The 15,070-nt window shown below is 46.6% G+C and overlaps 1 protein-coding gene across 1 annotated transcript in view; it reads right to left on the bottom strand.

The window, feature by feature from the left end:
* The window catches only part of SLC24A4 (solute carrier family 24 member 4), an 85,466-nt gene that overhangs the window by 2,236 nt on the left and 68,160 nt on the right, over positions 1 to 15,070 (bottom strand). Inside the window, exons 9-16 of the mRNA XM_018558528.1 lie at positions 13,593 to 13,646; positions 9,597 to 9,739; positions 4,079 to 4,251; positions 3,619 to 3,772; positions 2,980 to 3,146; positions 2,637 to 2,751; positions 2,282 to 2,394; positions 1,040 to 1,123 (exon numbers count right to left, since the gene is read on the bottom strand). Of these exons, the coding sequence (XP_018414030.1) occupies positions 1,040 to 1,123; positions 2,282 to 2,394; positions 2,637 to 2,751; positions 2,980 to 3,146; positions 3,619 to 3,772; positions 4,079 to 4,251; positions 9,597 to 9,739; positions 13,593 to 13,646 (1,003 nt within the window). The remainder of the gene's footprint in view (positions 1 to 1,039; positions 1,124 to 2,281; positions 2,395 to 2,636; positions 2,752 to 2,979; positions 3,147 to 3,618; positions 3,773 to 4,078; positions 4,252 to 9,596; positions 9,740 to 13,592; positions 13,647 to 15,070) is intronic.

Below are 15,070 nucleotides of genomic sequence, written 5' to 3' on the forward strand. Positions count from 1 at the left end.
GGGGAGGGGCTGGATTCCCCCCTCCCAGCTCCAATCCGCCAGCGCTGACTGGGGGAACGGATGGGGGAGGGGGCGGGTACAGCTGGCTCTGACTCTAGATAGGCAGAGCCAGCTGTCTGATAGGCAGAGCCAGCTGTCTGATAGGCAGAGCAGCTGGGCGGATCCCGGCATAATTGTCGGGATCCGCTTCAGCTGCGGTGTCTCAGTATACCGCGAGCTGCAGCTCAAGGGGGATTTATGAAAATTGGAGCAGATAGGTTACTATGTGCAATTGTTCCAGATTCTATCAACTTCTATCTTCAGTTTGTTCGGCAAAGCATTGAAAATAAAAGAAGCTGATTGGTTGCCATGTACAGCTGCTCCACATTCTGTCTGCTCCAGTTTTGATGAATTCCCCCCAATGAGTCATCACAGAAGTGACTCCTCCTTTATCACAGATAAATCAGACAAAGTCAGCTGCAAAGCAAGCTACACAGCCGGGCTGTCTCTTTAGTTTAACCATTGTTCTTTGGGAACCCTTTATTATGTATTCAACGTTTATTGTAAAACTGACTCAAAATGATTATAGTTCTCCTTTAAAGAGTTTTATTTTTACTTTTACAGTCCTGCCTTCAAGCACAATGAAAAACCAACTATATCTGGCAACAAGGAGAATATGATTGATTTTTTTTCAGAATTAAGGTGGCCATACACTTTACAACCATCGCAAGACCTTAGTCTTGCGATGGTTGTAAAGTAATTTAAAAAAGTACGATCTGCCCATCTTGGACAGGCAGATCGTACTTGCGATCATCGCAAGCCGCGCCCCCCTGAGGGGCGGGCTTCCGATGACCGCTGGTTTTCCAGCATGCTCCTTAGACAAAAGACGTGCGACCGTACAGTAAAAACGGTCGCACGCCTTCCGTACACTTTGCGATTATCGTACGATCGCGGGATTTCCCGCGATTATCGTGCGATAATCACACAGTGTATGGGCACCTTTACTCTGTTTGATAAAAGTAGAGCTCAATTTTTGAGGACCTGGAAATGAGAGATCCTGGTGATCGTCAATACTTACAGTGAGGGCCACAGATCCCAACAGGAGTATTACTGAGTAGACAATTCCTTTGCTGTTAATCTTCACCTGTAACAAAGAAGCCACATGTGAAATTTCAAGTTTGTTTTTGGGAGGGGGCAGGGCTGAGTTTGATTTGAAGGTTTGGGGGTTATGTTTGGTTTGAAGGAGGGCTAGGTTAGTTTTATTTTTGGGTGTGGGCAGACATTAATTTGGGGTAGGGGAAGAACTACATTTGGTTTGGGGGAGGAGGAGAGCTAGATTTGGTTTAGGGTGGACAGAACTTGATTTGGTTTGGGACTGAAGGCAGGGCTAGGTCTGGTTTGGAGAAGGGCGCGGGGCAGAGTCAGTTTAGGGATAGGGCTAGGTGTGGTTTGGAGGTGGGAGCAGTGTAGTTTTGGGTAGGGAACAGGCCTCTACTTAGTTATAGGTGTGGTTTGGGGTGTGTGATCAGGGTATTTTTGGGGAGGAGCAGGGCTAGGTTTAATTTGGAGAAGACCAGGGCAAGTTTTGGTTTGGGGAAGGGCCAAGGCTGAGAACTTTCAGAAGTATGATGAGAAGGACAAGGAACAGAACGAAGAGGAAGACAAGGAAAAGGAAGAGGAGAAGGACAAAGAGGAGAATATGGAGGCAGACAAAGAAAAGGGATGAGAGCAAAGAGAAGGACGGGGAGGAGGACAAGGAAAAAATTGAGGAACAGGACAAGGAGAAGGATGAGGACAAAGAGTAGAACGGTGAGGCAGACTAGGAAATGGATGAAGGCCAGGAGGAGGACAAGGAGAAGGATGAGGACAAAGAGTAGAACGTAGAGGAAGACTAGGAAATGTATGAAGGCAAGGAGAAGGATGAGGAGGAGGACAAGGAGAAGGATGAGGACAAATAGTAGAACGTAGAGGAAGACTAGGAAATGGATGAAGGCAAGAGGAAGGATGAGGAGGAGAACAAGGAAAAAACTGAGGAAGAGGGCAAGGAGAAGAATGAGGATCAGTAGGACAAGCATGAGGAAGAGGCAAGGAGAAGGATGATTAGGAGGACAAGGAAAAAACTGAAGAAGAGTGCAAGCAGAAGAATGAGGATCAGTAGGACAAGCATGAGGAAGAGGCAAGGAGAAGATCAGGAGGAGGAGACAAGGAAAGTATGAGGAGGACAGGGAATATGTTTCACCCCGTACCCAAATCTATAAATTATTCACATAGAAAAGTAGGTACTTGTGATAACAAGACTTACGGTTGATCCGTAGTGAATGACCATAGTCTGCAGTCCCCAAGGCACCCCGAGTCCAACCAGAATGTCAAAGACGTTACTTCCTATTGTATTGGACACCGCCATGTCTCCAAGACCTGAAAAGCAGACGTATCGGTCACTGCCTACTACACATGACGGCCACAATGAGAGACCTGCAAGCTTGTAAGCCAATTATATAACCAATATTAACATTTCATATCCTGCTCTTTGCAAGCTGTTCTCTCAGTGAGGTTATGGGGAAGGGGGTGGGCACAGACATAGCATAAGGACTAAAGTAAAAGGTATCAGTTGGTAGATCCGAATGCCAAAAGATCTTTCTGTAAATGTGCAACCGTACCTTGTCTAGCCACAATGAGACTGGCCATACAATCCGGGACACTGGTGCCTGCAGCTAGGAAAGTGATTCCCATGATGACATCTGGTATTCCCAGGGTGTACCCTATAACCGTCACCTGAATGGAGAGAAATCAGGGGAGTGCCAATCACAGACGTGTCAATATTTTGTGAGCTCATTAGAACTTAGAACGATCATGATGATGTTTTAGAGGGGGAGATGTTTTCCTGCACACAGTCAACTTCCTGTCAGTAATCCAATAGGAAGAAATATGGGGGACATTTCAAAATGTACTGCTAGTAGGGATCAATTAGTCAATCAGTCCCAACAGAACCTGAAAACTCACCATCCAGACCATGAAGTAAGAGAAGATGGCAATCCATACGGTGGAAAGCGCGAATGTTAACATGAAGAAGTTCTCCCAGCGCGGCTTGCTGCAGTTCGGAACGGTGAAGTACAGGATACAGATTAATGGCCAGGAAAACGCCCACTTGAACTGGTTCACACAGCCACCTAATAAACATGAAGCAGCAGACTGTCAGCTCTTTCAATTGGTGGGACAGACACCTTCCCTCTCTCCTAGCAGAGCCGGGACCATCTAGCAAAGTCAGTTATAGACAGGCTGCCAACAAGCACACAGGCAATGCAGGGCTTTCTTACTGGAAGCAGTACAACATGTTGCAGGCATAAGAAACCCACCTTGGAGGTCTGTCACTGAGATCTATAAAATGTACTTGCCAGTTGCCACACTGTTGTCTGTAACGCCGCTACTGAAGATGTGGTCTGATTTAAGAAGAATATTAATTATGAACTGGTTCCTTTACTTTGCAGGGGTTGCAATCAAAATTAAAGAAGTAGATCTGGTCTCAATCAGAAGCAGCCAAGAGGACAGTGTGGGAAGCAAAGCAGGCAGATTTCAGTGCTGGAACCTCAGAGGGGACACACTAAACATTGTATTTCATTAGAGATGACATGAGGATCTTACTGGGCACTGAGAAGGGCACCAGGTAGGTCGTGGCATCAGCCCCTTCTGGATATTCATCCTTGTCTCCATGTAACAGACCGTTCTCCAGCAGTTCCTGCTTGCCATCCAGTGTCATGGAGCTCACGCCATTTGCAGAGTGGAGGAGTCGCTGCCTCTGAAGAGAAAAAGGTGGAAACCAAGTGAGAAAAATATCTGGAAGCTCTGAAACGCCATTTGTGAGCCAGATCTCCTCATCCAACCTGATCTGAGTCACAAATGTTCTTTTGTCTGAATGGGCACAAACTCCCACCACAGATACACACCAAAATCCCAAAATCTTGTGGAAAATATTTCCAGAAGAATGGTGGGGGGGGGGGGAAGCCAACGGCCCCGGTTTGGAATGGGATGTCCACCAAGCTCATATAGGTGTGATAGTCAGGTGTCCACATGCATTTGGCCATAGAGTGTACACAAGCAATACCTCGTTAATGATCAGCCGGCTTGCCATACGTAGCCGCGTTCGTGGTGGGAATTTGTTGGTGATCATGATCCGTAACCCAGCTTCTGGAAAACGGTATTTGGGAGGGCTGGAACAGATGATCTCATCCACCATCACCACAGAATTTTGGGTGTATAAATGCTGGTCTGTCTTCACTGTTCACCGGAAGAGAACATTCATATTCATTAGAAAGAGACGTGGTAAAAAAAAAAAACAGTATATCGAAATGACAACTTCATACAAAAGAACAATAAATAGCATTTTCACAATCACGTAAGGGCTTCACGGGGGCATCAGAACTGATTCTGATTGAGATAATACATTGGTTATGGGGAGATGAAACTGAAATTCTGTCCACCGAAAGACACTATAGCAGCCTCCTTTAAGCCTAAAATGATGAGTGGGTGATATCTCTACAGATACAGAGCTTCCACATAAATACAGTGCCAAAGGGAGGAAAGCCAAATGCACCCAACACTGATATTTAATTCTGTCAAGCTGAACCACAAGTCGTCTTCTTGTATCTCTCAGGAATACTCCAGCGGCAAGGTCTCCCCAAAGGAATTCCCAGCTCCGCTCAAATAGCGTGCCCATTTCAAAGATGGTGCCACCCTACCCTAGTGGATCCTCTGTAATATAGAATGAACAAATAACTGGGATATCCATTTGCATTTGATTGACACTCCTGCTGCGGCCCTGTGAGAGGGGTGGAGACAAAAACAGGGGAAGACCGCCAAAGGAGCCTCTGAGAGATATAAGGATTCTGTTGTTGCCCCCTAAAGATTGTAATGATCAGTCATCCGTGGAGCAGACCTTTCATAAAATGTAGGAAGTTTTACCTTTCTGATGAAGTAATAGAGTTAGTAGTCATGCAGGTTAAACAGCAGACATGAGCGTATAGGCTTGATAAGATTAAGCAGACAGGAGGGAAGAGAGGAAAAGTTAAACAGGAAGTTTCAAAAGAGATCTTATTGTTGCAGGTCAGACAGCACAATATTCATTTTTTTTGCTACCTGCACCTACTGTGATCAATGCAACTGGAGAGAAGGAACCCTAAACCTTCATTTCAGACCACGTATGGCCAACCCCGGGCAAAATGCCCAGGGTTTCAGCCTATTGATTTGCTGGAAGCCAATCACATGGTGGAAGACTTTGTTATGTCATTGGCTTGAATAATTCGATAGGCAGCATTCTCCGTGACTTTGGCTGGAGTCATGAAATCCTGGCCCACAATGATGACCAGCAAAAACGTCCCCAATTATATTAGTGGTGCTACATACAGGAAAGATTACTTACAGTAAGTTGTGGAGGGAGGCAGAGAGCGGATGAGGACACGAATACATGAGAGGTTATAGAGCCGGCACAGAGGACATTCACACGTGTTACTTTGTACCCAAAAAAACAACAACAGGTTAATAAGAGTTAATAAGGTCGGTGCCAAACGAGAGATAGAGAGAGACAGAAAAGGAGAGAGAGAGGTGGGGGCAGAGATGGAGAGAGAGATAAAGAGGGAAAGAGATGCAGAAAGAGAGAGAGGGGGGGAGTGAGCTACAGAGAGAGAGAAAGATATATAGTGAGATGCAGAGATGGAGAGAGATAAAGAGAGAAAGATGTGCAGAAAGAAAGAGGGGGGAGGGAGAGAGATACAGAGAGAGAGAAAGGGGGAGAGAGAGGTGGAGAGAGAGAGGGAAAGAGAGAGAGGGAAAGAGAGAGAGGGAAAGAGAGAGATGTGCTTCTATGTAAACCCCCAACAATGATCTCCTCTTGATTGCTCCAGTTTGCTCTGTTATATAAGCCATGAAAAGTGTTTTGTTATATCTGTCCGAGAAATGCAAAACAAATAGCTGTGTTTGTATGTAACACAAATTGTTAAACAATGAAAATTATTATTATTATTTTTTGCTGGCTAGCTAGTAAGTGTGCTTGGAATTATTTGCATTGTTTGTTCTATATTAAAAAAAAGGAATACCTGCTGAAAACTTCCCCTATGTTGTGGAGATGAGGAAGGGAGGAGGTGTTCTGTCCTAGGGTGACAACACTGCTTCTCCATAGGTACATTACAGGTGAAACTCGAATAATTTGAATATCGTGCAAAAGTAATTGCAGTAAGTGCTGCAAAAGGGGCCCAAACCAAGTACTGAGTACATATGCATGCTTGTACTTTTCAGAGGTCCGATATTGTTCTATGTACAATCCTTGTTTTATTGATTGCATGTAATAATCTACTTTTCTGAGGTTGTGGATTTGGGGTTCTTGGGGTTTTCATGAGCTGTAAGCCATAATCATCACAATTATGACAAATCACGGCTTGAATTATCTTGCTTTGCATGTAATGAGTCTCTCTCATATATTAGTTTCACCTTTTAAGTTGCATTAGTGAAATAAATGAACTTTGCACGATATTCTAATTATTCGAGTTTCACCTGTACAGTCAGTGAAACTTGTCAGCCTAGGATGGGAAGCTTCAAATCCCATTATCGCTCTGCCTCTGGGTGTCATGCCTGTGGCTGTCAGTCTTGCAGTGCCTCACTGGCCTCGCTCTTGAGTTTGCCTACCCCTGATCTAGCCTTACATGCCATTATCAAACCTCCAGTGTGATATTCATACAATGATGTCATTTATTATTTTGTCATTTTCTCAGGTTTTGTTGATTTTTCACATTTAATAAGTGTTATCATGCTGTTTATACAGACAGAGGTGCAACATTAATTCTCATATATAACATGTAATTCCAGGTTCTGCCACTAGGTGGCGTGTGTTATGTTGAATCCTTGTGTAATGTAACGTTCCTCCTAGTGCAGGGGTAGGCAACCTCGGCTCTCCAGCTGTGCTGAAACTACAAATCCCATACGGCATTGCAAGCCACAGGCATGACTCCCAGAGGCAGAAGCATGATGGGATTTGTAGTTTCAGCACAGCTGGAGAGACAAGGCTATGATGTAACCAGTCTCTGTGTCTCCAGTAACAGGGGCTCAGCCACGTGTCCGGCATGTGAAATGACGGGAGTCGTATCTTCAGCAGCTTTCCCACAATAAGCGAGCAATATAAAATGTAACAGAAACATAAATAAATCTCGAGGAGCACAGCGCTGCCACTTCCTCTGCGACCTATTGGCAGTTATCTTTCCCGCTGAATTGCATTTTTTCAGTTTCCCCATTTTCGTCCTTTACATCTTTCTTTTTAGAACTATACGCTTCTGTGGGTGCTGACGCGCTTCTCAGACCGTGAGGATGTCAGTTGTCAGTATGGTGGTTGGCAATAGTTTGCTGCTTTGTGCTCGCTTAGTTGCTGCTTTTTTTTAATTTCAGTTTATAATATCTCTGTGAACGCTCGTTGCATTTTAGGGCCGGTGCTGCAAAACTAAAATGAGGAAGTGAATACTGTGTCAAGCGGCAGCAGGGAAGCTGATAGGAAAGCTGTCACCCTCATGTACAGGTGAAACTCGAATAATTAGAATATGGTGCAAAGTTCATTTATTTCACTAATGCAACTTATGCGGTGAAACTAATATATGAGACTCATTACATTTTATACCCACATAAAAAAAGGTTTGGAAATCTTTAAAATTAAAAATGATGATGAGTTGATGGCCTTCCATCCATTTTAAAGATGTCCAAACCTAAAATAACTTTTATACCGATACAAAATAGGTTCAGGCATCTCCAGAGCGAATAAGGGGATCACCTCATCATCGTTTTTAATTCCAAATTTATTTTTGTTTGGGTATAAAAGTTATTTCTTTCAATTTTGTTATGTTACATATTACATTTCAGCCCCCCCCTCCCCCTCTCCCCCCCTCCCCGGTGAAGGGGGTGGAGTACAACTTTGGCTTTGGATTCTGTACACATTTTGCTTTTGGAATAAACTTTTTGGAATATATATGCACTTTAATATGAGGGTGTGGCGAATCAGTTCTAGGCTGAAATTGGGGTATCAGGCCCATGGGCTCCAATTCTAGGCTTTCCTCTTCACAGTTCTGGGTGATTGTGGAAATCTTTCGGCGTGCAGATGGATTTTGTACTATGATACGTGCCGGTCTCTCCAGCACCGTTATCAGTATGTGACATGACTACACAGCAAAGTTTTATTCAAGATATCACATGATATCAGGGAGCTTTCTATCTGTTTTGTAGTGCTGAGCAGAGATTTCACCCCAGGAGAGGAGCCGGTACAACTGTGCAAGACTGAAGGGAAGGATGGAGGTCAGATAGAAGACTGAAGGGAAGGACGGAGGTCAGATAGAAGATTGAAGGGAAGGATGGAGGTCAGATAGAAGACTGAAGGGAAGGACGGAGGTCAGATAGAAGACTGAAGGGAAGGATGGAGGTCAGATAGAAGACTGAAGGGAAGGACGGAGGTCAGGTAGAAGACTGAAGGGGAGGACGGAGGTCAGGTAGAAGACTGAAGGGAAGGACGGAGGTCAGGTAGAAGACTGAAGGGAAGGACGGAGGTCAGATAGAAGACTGAAGGGAAGGACGGAGGTCAGGTAGAAGACTGAAGGGGAGGACGGAGGTCAGGTAGAAGACTGAAGGGAAGGCCGGAGGTCAGGTAGAAAAATCACGGTGTAGGTTCCCCTAAAGTGCAGAATTGTAAATGGTCCAAAAGCTTTTCCTCCATCCTGATCACAATTATAGGCAGCAAATCTCAGAAAGAGTGCAGAGCGCCCCCTGCTGGATTTCACACACAGTTACTTTGCCATCACTTTGCAGCTCACTTGTGTTGTGATGCCGTGCTGTGTGGGGGCGCATTGCCTGCTACTGCTTCAGTGCATTTGGGTGCCATTTAAAATGACTGCTAACACCATGCACCACACCACGGTATGTGTGTTGCCATGTGCTGGGGTGATGGGAGTGCCCACTTGAGGTGTGGGCAGAAGAGGCTGCAGCCTTGGGCATGTCAGCAGTAGGGGGTGCAAGAAGGGTCAGAACGGCAACCTATGCTGCTGAAGTAGGTCGCAGGTCATGAGGGGCGGGGGGTGCACTTTGGCCTTGTCGCCTTGGACGCTAACACACCTCGTCCCGGCACTGACCACAACGTACAATGTCGATGGTCCCTGGATTAATTGTGCCCATTACTCTGATTGGTCAATGTCAGGTTGCCTTTTCTCTATTGATCACCTTTAACTGTATTAGTGATCACAAGATGGGGGAAAGTGATTGAAATTGCATGTGGGGTATGGCCGGCAATAGAAGTGCACTGAAGAGCAGCCAAGTGCAGTCACCTGTCGGCACAAACAAGCAGGAAGCAGAGGCTGCATATGTAATGAACATAATACGACATCCATTACTACAGGTACAAACTGTACACAGAAAAAAAGGTTTGTAAAACGTGAAATGTCATGGATACGATTCGTGACATAACGCGGACCAGGACATGAGAAGCAGGAAGTGGGTCACATCCCCGGCCCCCGGATCCCATTACTCAGTACCATGAGTGTCCATGACTTCTTCTGATATAACTTGTGATAGCTTCGCATAAGTCAAAGTCTGCTTAGTCTTACCTTTCCACAGGAGGGGTACGGAGGGGTCGTCGCACACAGAGTCACAATACACATTACCATCCTGCAGCTCGTTGCCGACCGTGCAGCCGTTCCCCAGGTTCTTCCGCTTTATGGTGAACAAGCGCTGCATCTTAGAGTTGTATCTGTGGAAGGAGAAGACGGAGTGAGGGATCCCGGAGAGGGAAGAAGATGAGAGGGAATGACGCAGTACAATCAATGAATGAATGTTCCGGTATTGTCTGCAATTAAAGTGTCTAAATTCATCATTTCAATGAATACAATCTAATTTCAGCTCTAACGTGTTCATAACATTTCCAGAGACATTTTCAGGCTTTTAAAATCTGCAGCTGATATTAGAATCAACTCTGGTGACCCTCCCAAGATGGTTCCTGTCCAGGCATTTCCTGTTATTGGGTGACAACGCTCTGTCCCTGTCTCCCAGTTGTGCCCCTGCGTTGTCACTTTGTCACACACGGGCTTCCGATAGAGACCACAGAGACACGTCAATAAAAGGAAAGTGGCCTGGTAAAAAATTCTGCAGCCAGCAGGGGGCGGGGCCGCGCCATGATCTGCAGATACAATATGACATCGATCTGATGGAATCCCGACATCGCAGAACCTCCCACTTATCACCACACCCTCCGCGTGTCTGATTACATGTTTATGCAAAATGACATTTTATTGTATTCACAGGCAGACTCGGGAGATTATCAGAAGTCATAGATACTCTGTGCAAATGAAAATGTTTTGTCTGGAGTTTCACTTTAACAGACAGATAGGAGAGAGAGAGAGAGAGAGAGAGAGAGAGAGAGAGAGAGAGAGAGGGAGAGAGAGGGGGGGAGGGAGAAGAGAGAGAGGACAGATGAGAGAGAGGGGAGGGGGGTGAGAGAGAGGGGGGAGAGAGAGAGAGAGAGATAGCTGTACTTCTATGGATATGTTTGCTGTTATATAAGCCATGAAAAGTGTTTTGTTATATCTGTCCGAGAAATGCAAAACAAATCCCCGTGTTTGTAACACAAATTGTTAAACAATGAAAATTATTATTATTGTTATTGGAATTATTTGCATTGTATGTGACAACGCTGCTTCTCCATTGGTACAATACAGTCTGTGAAAGTTGTCACCCTAGGATGGGAAGCTACAAATCTCATTATGGACAGATGGGAGAAAGATAGATAGATAGATAGATAGATAGATAGATAGATGATAGATAGATAATAGACAGTCAGGGTGGATATAGAGCGAGAATAGATTGCACACACACTGGAATGATGAAATTAGACGGTGGAACCCGCGGGGATCTTAATCCCGTACTCCTGGAATACAATGTGTCTAATCTTTGGTAATAATCATGTGATCCCACGCACCAGCCTCCGATTGGCTGGCAGAGATTACAGGCGCTTATCCCCTCAGGAGATGGACGTGCAGCGCTCACACTTTCAGACGCTATAACATCCACTCCTAATCAGACAGGTCGCCATTAACCCCTTCTCTGCCGGGCTAGAAGGGTCCATAGAGCGCAGCTGATCCACAATGATTTACAATTCCCCTCCTGCTAGACTGTAAACTCTCACGGGCCGGGCCCCCCTCACCCTATTGTACTGAAATTGTATTGTAACTATAATGTCTCCCCCATTTTGTAAAGCGCTGCGCACACTGTTGGCGCTCTATAAATCCTGTATCATAATAATAATAACTGCACCACCCGGCTGATGTGAGCAGTTTGTTTAAATTGCACAGTCTAATATAACACAGATCACCCCAGGGGCGGGGGGAGCTAATATAACACAGATCACCCCAGGGGCGGGGGGAGCTAATATAACACAGATCACCCCAGGAGCGGGGGAGCTAATATAACGCAGATCACCCCGGGGGCGGGGGGAGCTAATATAACACAGATCACCCCAGGGGCGGGGGAGCTAATATAACACAGATCACCCCAGGGGCGGGGGAGCTAATATAACACAGATCACCCCAGGGGAGCTAAAATAACACAGATCACCCCAGGAGCGGGGGAGCTAATATAACACAGATCACCCCAGGGGCGGGGGGAGCTAATATAACGCAGATCACCCCAGGGGAGCTAAAATAACACAGATCACCCCAGGGGCGGGGGGAGCTAATATAACACAGATCACCCCGGGGGCGGGGGGAGCTAATATAATGCAGATCACCCCAGGGGCGGGGGAGCTAATATAACACAGATCACCCCAGGGGCGGGGGGAGCTAATATAACGCAGATCACCCAGGGGGAGCTAAAATAACACAGATCACCCCAGGGGCGGGGGGAGCTAATATAACACAGATCACCCCAGGAGCGGGGGAGCTAATATAACACAGATCACCCCAGGGGCGGGGGGAGCTAATATAACGCAGATCACCCCGGGGGAGTGGGGAGCAAAAATAACGCAGATCAATCCAAGGAAAGCTAATATAACACAGATCACCCCAGGGGTGGGGGGAGCTAATATAACGCAGATCAATCCGTGGGAGCTAATATAACGCAGATCACTCTGGGGGAATGGGGAGCCAATATAACACAGATCACCCTGGGGGAATGGGGAGCTGGGGATGCTGGAGTGGAGTGTAGGGGCATCTGGCGCTGTTGTCTCCTGTGCACACGCAGCCACTGCTCCATGGTGGTAAAGTGGATGTAATTTCACTTTCATCTGGTTCAATCTGCAACTTTCCTAAGAATACTCCCCGACCCGGAGATCCTGCCATAAAAGTCCTTGTTCAGGCATTTCCTGTTATAGGGTGACAAATGCTCTGTCCCTGTCTCCAAATTGTTCTCTTGTGTTGTCACCCTGTGCCACATGCTGCTGATGGAGACTACAAGCATCCATTTACACACACGTCAGGCAGGCATGGGTCACCGTTGTCATCGTCAGCAAACCAGCCCTGAGAAATACCGTGCACCCATGCGAAGAGGCAGCAGGAGATCAGCAGCTCTGAGATGCAACAAAAAAATTACAATTTTTACGGTTACATCTACTTTAAATGTGATGTGAGTACTCTCAGGTGTGATTGTCGGTGTGGAATGAGATTACAGCAATTCCCGTTATTTTGAAACTGGGGGAAAAAATTTAAATGATACAGATCTGTAAAGACGGAGATCTCCATATCCCAGTGAGAAGACCCGGAATAATCCACCGTCGTCACAGATCTCCCTCGGCCTCTGAAAGGCATCGCCGGCTCTGCGGCACACAAAGGGTGTGCGATTTAGCCACGTATGGAATTAAACCCGGAGAAGCCTCTTACTGGCTGTTTATGACATAATCATCGGTTACGGTTACAGCCGAAATTAGATCCTTTCCCCAAATCTCAGTGAATTCACCTGACCAGAAAGAGTTACTTTATATGGAGGAAGAAACTTATATCATTGGCTGATACTAATGTAACTCCCACAGGGATGGAGGGAGCCCCTCATAATGGGCACAGCGGGTGTACAGACCCGGGGACTCAGCACAGGGATGGAGGGAGCCCCTCATAATGGGCACAGCAGGTGTACAGACCCGGGAACTCAGCACAGGGAGGGTGGGGGCCCCTCATAATGGGCACAGCAGGGGTACAGACCCGGGAACTCAGCACAGGGATGGTGGGAGCCCCTCATAATGGGCACAGCGGGTGTACAGACCCGGGAACTCAGCACAGGGATGGTGGGAGCCCCTCATAATGGGCACGGCGGGTGTACAGACCCGGGAACTCAGCACAGGGATGGTGGGAGCCCCTCATAATGGGCACAGCGGGGGTACAGACCCGGGAACTCAGCACAGGGATGGTGGGGACCCCTCATAATGGGCACAGCGGGGGTACAGACCCGGGAACTCAGCACAGGGATGGTGGGAGCTCCTCATAATGGGCACAGCAGGTGAACAGACCCGGGGACCCAGCACAGGGATGGTGGGAGCTCCTCATAATGGGCACAGCGGGTGTACAGACTCGGGAACTCTGCACAGGGATGACAATAAATGGACATGAAAAAAAAGAACTTACTTCATGATAAGAATGTAAAAGAGATACATAATTATTAGGATAAGACTCTCCCACCTGTAAATCAAAAAAGAAAACATTGTTAGAAACTAATTTCTGCATAAACAATATAATATATACACAATGACATATATATGTCTAGAGCGTCATTCCTGAAATATATGGGGCAGCATATAATAATCTGACCCGAAGTGCCGTGTGAATCATTGCTCCTCCCACCTGCGGACAGGAATGAGCTCGTACAGTCCCTCATTATGAATGAGTTGGGGGGAGCCAGCCAACATACTGCAGACAAAAGGGGTGGGGTTATCAGGGAGTGGGGTGGGAGTTAAATGGTCATGGGTGGGGCTTATTTAGCATAGGAAGCCTGACCTAATAGCTCCAAAATACTCTAAAGCAGTGATGTCCAAACTCCGGCCCTCCAGCTGTGTGGTGAAACTACAAATCCCATGAAGCATCTCTCTCCGGGAGTCATGTCTGTGGCTGTGAGAATTCGTAGTTCCACCACAGCTGGAGGGCTGCAGTTTGGATATCCCTGCTCTGAAGCCTTCCACATTTGATTAGAGCCGCCATTAGGTATCATATAATAATGGTAGCAGTACACAATCCCCTGATCTGTATTATTCTTCCAGGAAATTCCTTCTGACTTCCCGCAGGACAAGACGGAATAAAAAATGAGAAGCATGTAAACTATAACGAAAGGCAAACCCGGTCCGAACCTGAGCTCCTCCGAGCAATGAAGTGCCATGGGCACCTCCTACCAATCAGACCTTCCTCCTCCTGCAACTGCACATGACCAAAGGGGCGGCGTGCTTGTGCTGATGTCATTTACCTTGTATGGTCACATGTCATTGACCAAATACAGCCACGTGGCCATATAAGGTCAATGACGTCACTGCATCCTGCTCCTTTGTTATGTGTAGCTGCGGTTGTGCAATTCCCAGACCGCAGCTGACTCGATGGCAGCAGAAGGAGCTTCTTTTCCTTTTTCGGAGGAGCTCACCTTTGGACCAGGTTCCTTCTAAACCTGAGAACATTCCTGACAGAGGTAAAGTCCTTAGTAAAAGTAGAGGGAGCACTACTCCCATGCCCTTATGGAAGATCGGGTGCTGAACGCCAGCAGGGACTTGTCCTATGCCCCAAAAACTGCACAAATCCAAAAGAAAAGACCAGATGCAAACTGACGAATATTCAAAAGCTGGTAACTTTATTCATCTGGACAACATGAACAGAGAATCCTCGTCTGGGACCTCCTCCTCTGACATGTGCCACCCACAAGGCTGAGGAGGAGCAGGTAAGGAGAGACGTATATGGCAGTGGCATCACAAGGGGGGGACCCGCACCGGGTGACACCATCAGTGGGGTTGACACCAAAATGACTGACAGAATCTTATGTTTCTGGTTTCCTAAAATGTTACAATATGACAGGACACAATACATCCCCCCCCCCCCCCCGGCACTCCACCATCCACTCGCACTCT

Source organism: Nanorana parkeri, unplaced genomic scaffold, assembly GCF_000935625.1.
Source record: "Nanorana parkeri isolate BGI_ZX_2015 unplaced genomic scaffold, ASM93562v1 scaffold344, whole genome shotgun sequence".
In the NCBI taxonomy this organism is placed as follows: Eukaryota; Metazoa; Chordata; class Amphibia; order Anura; family Dicroglossidae; genus Nanorana; species Nanorana parkeri.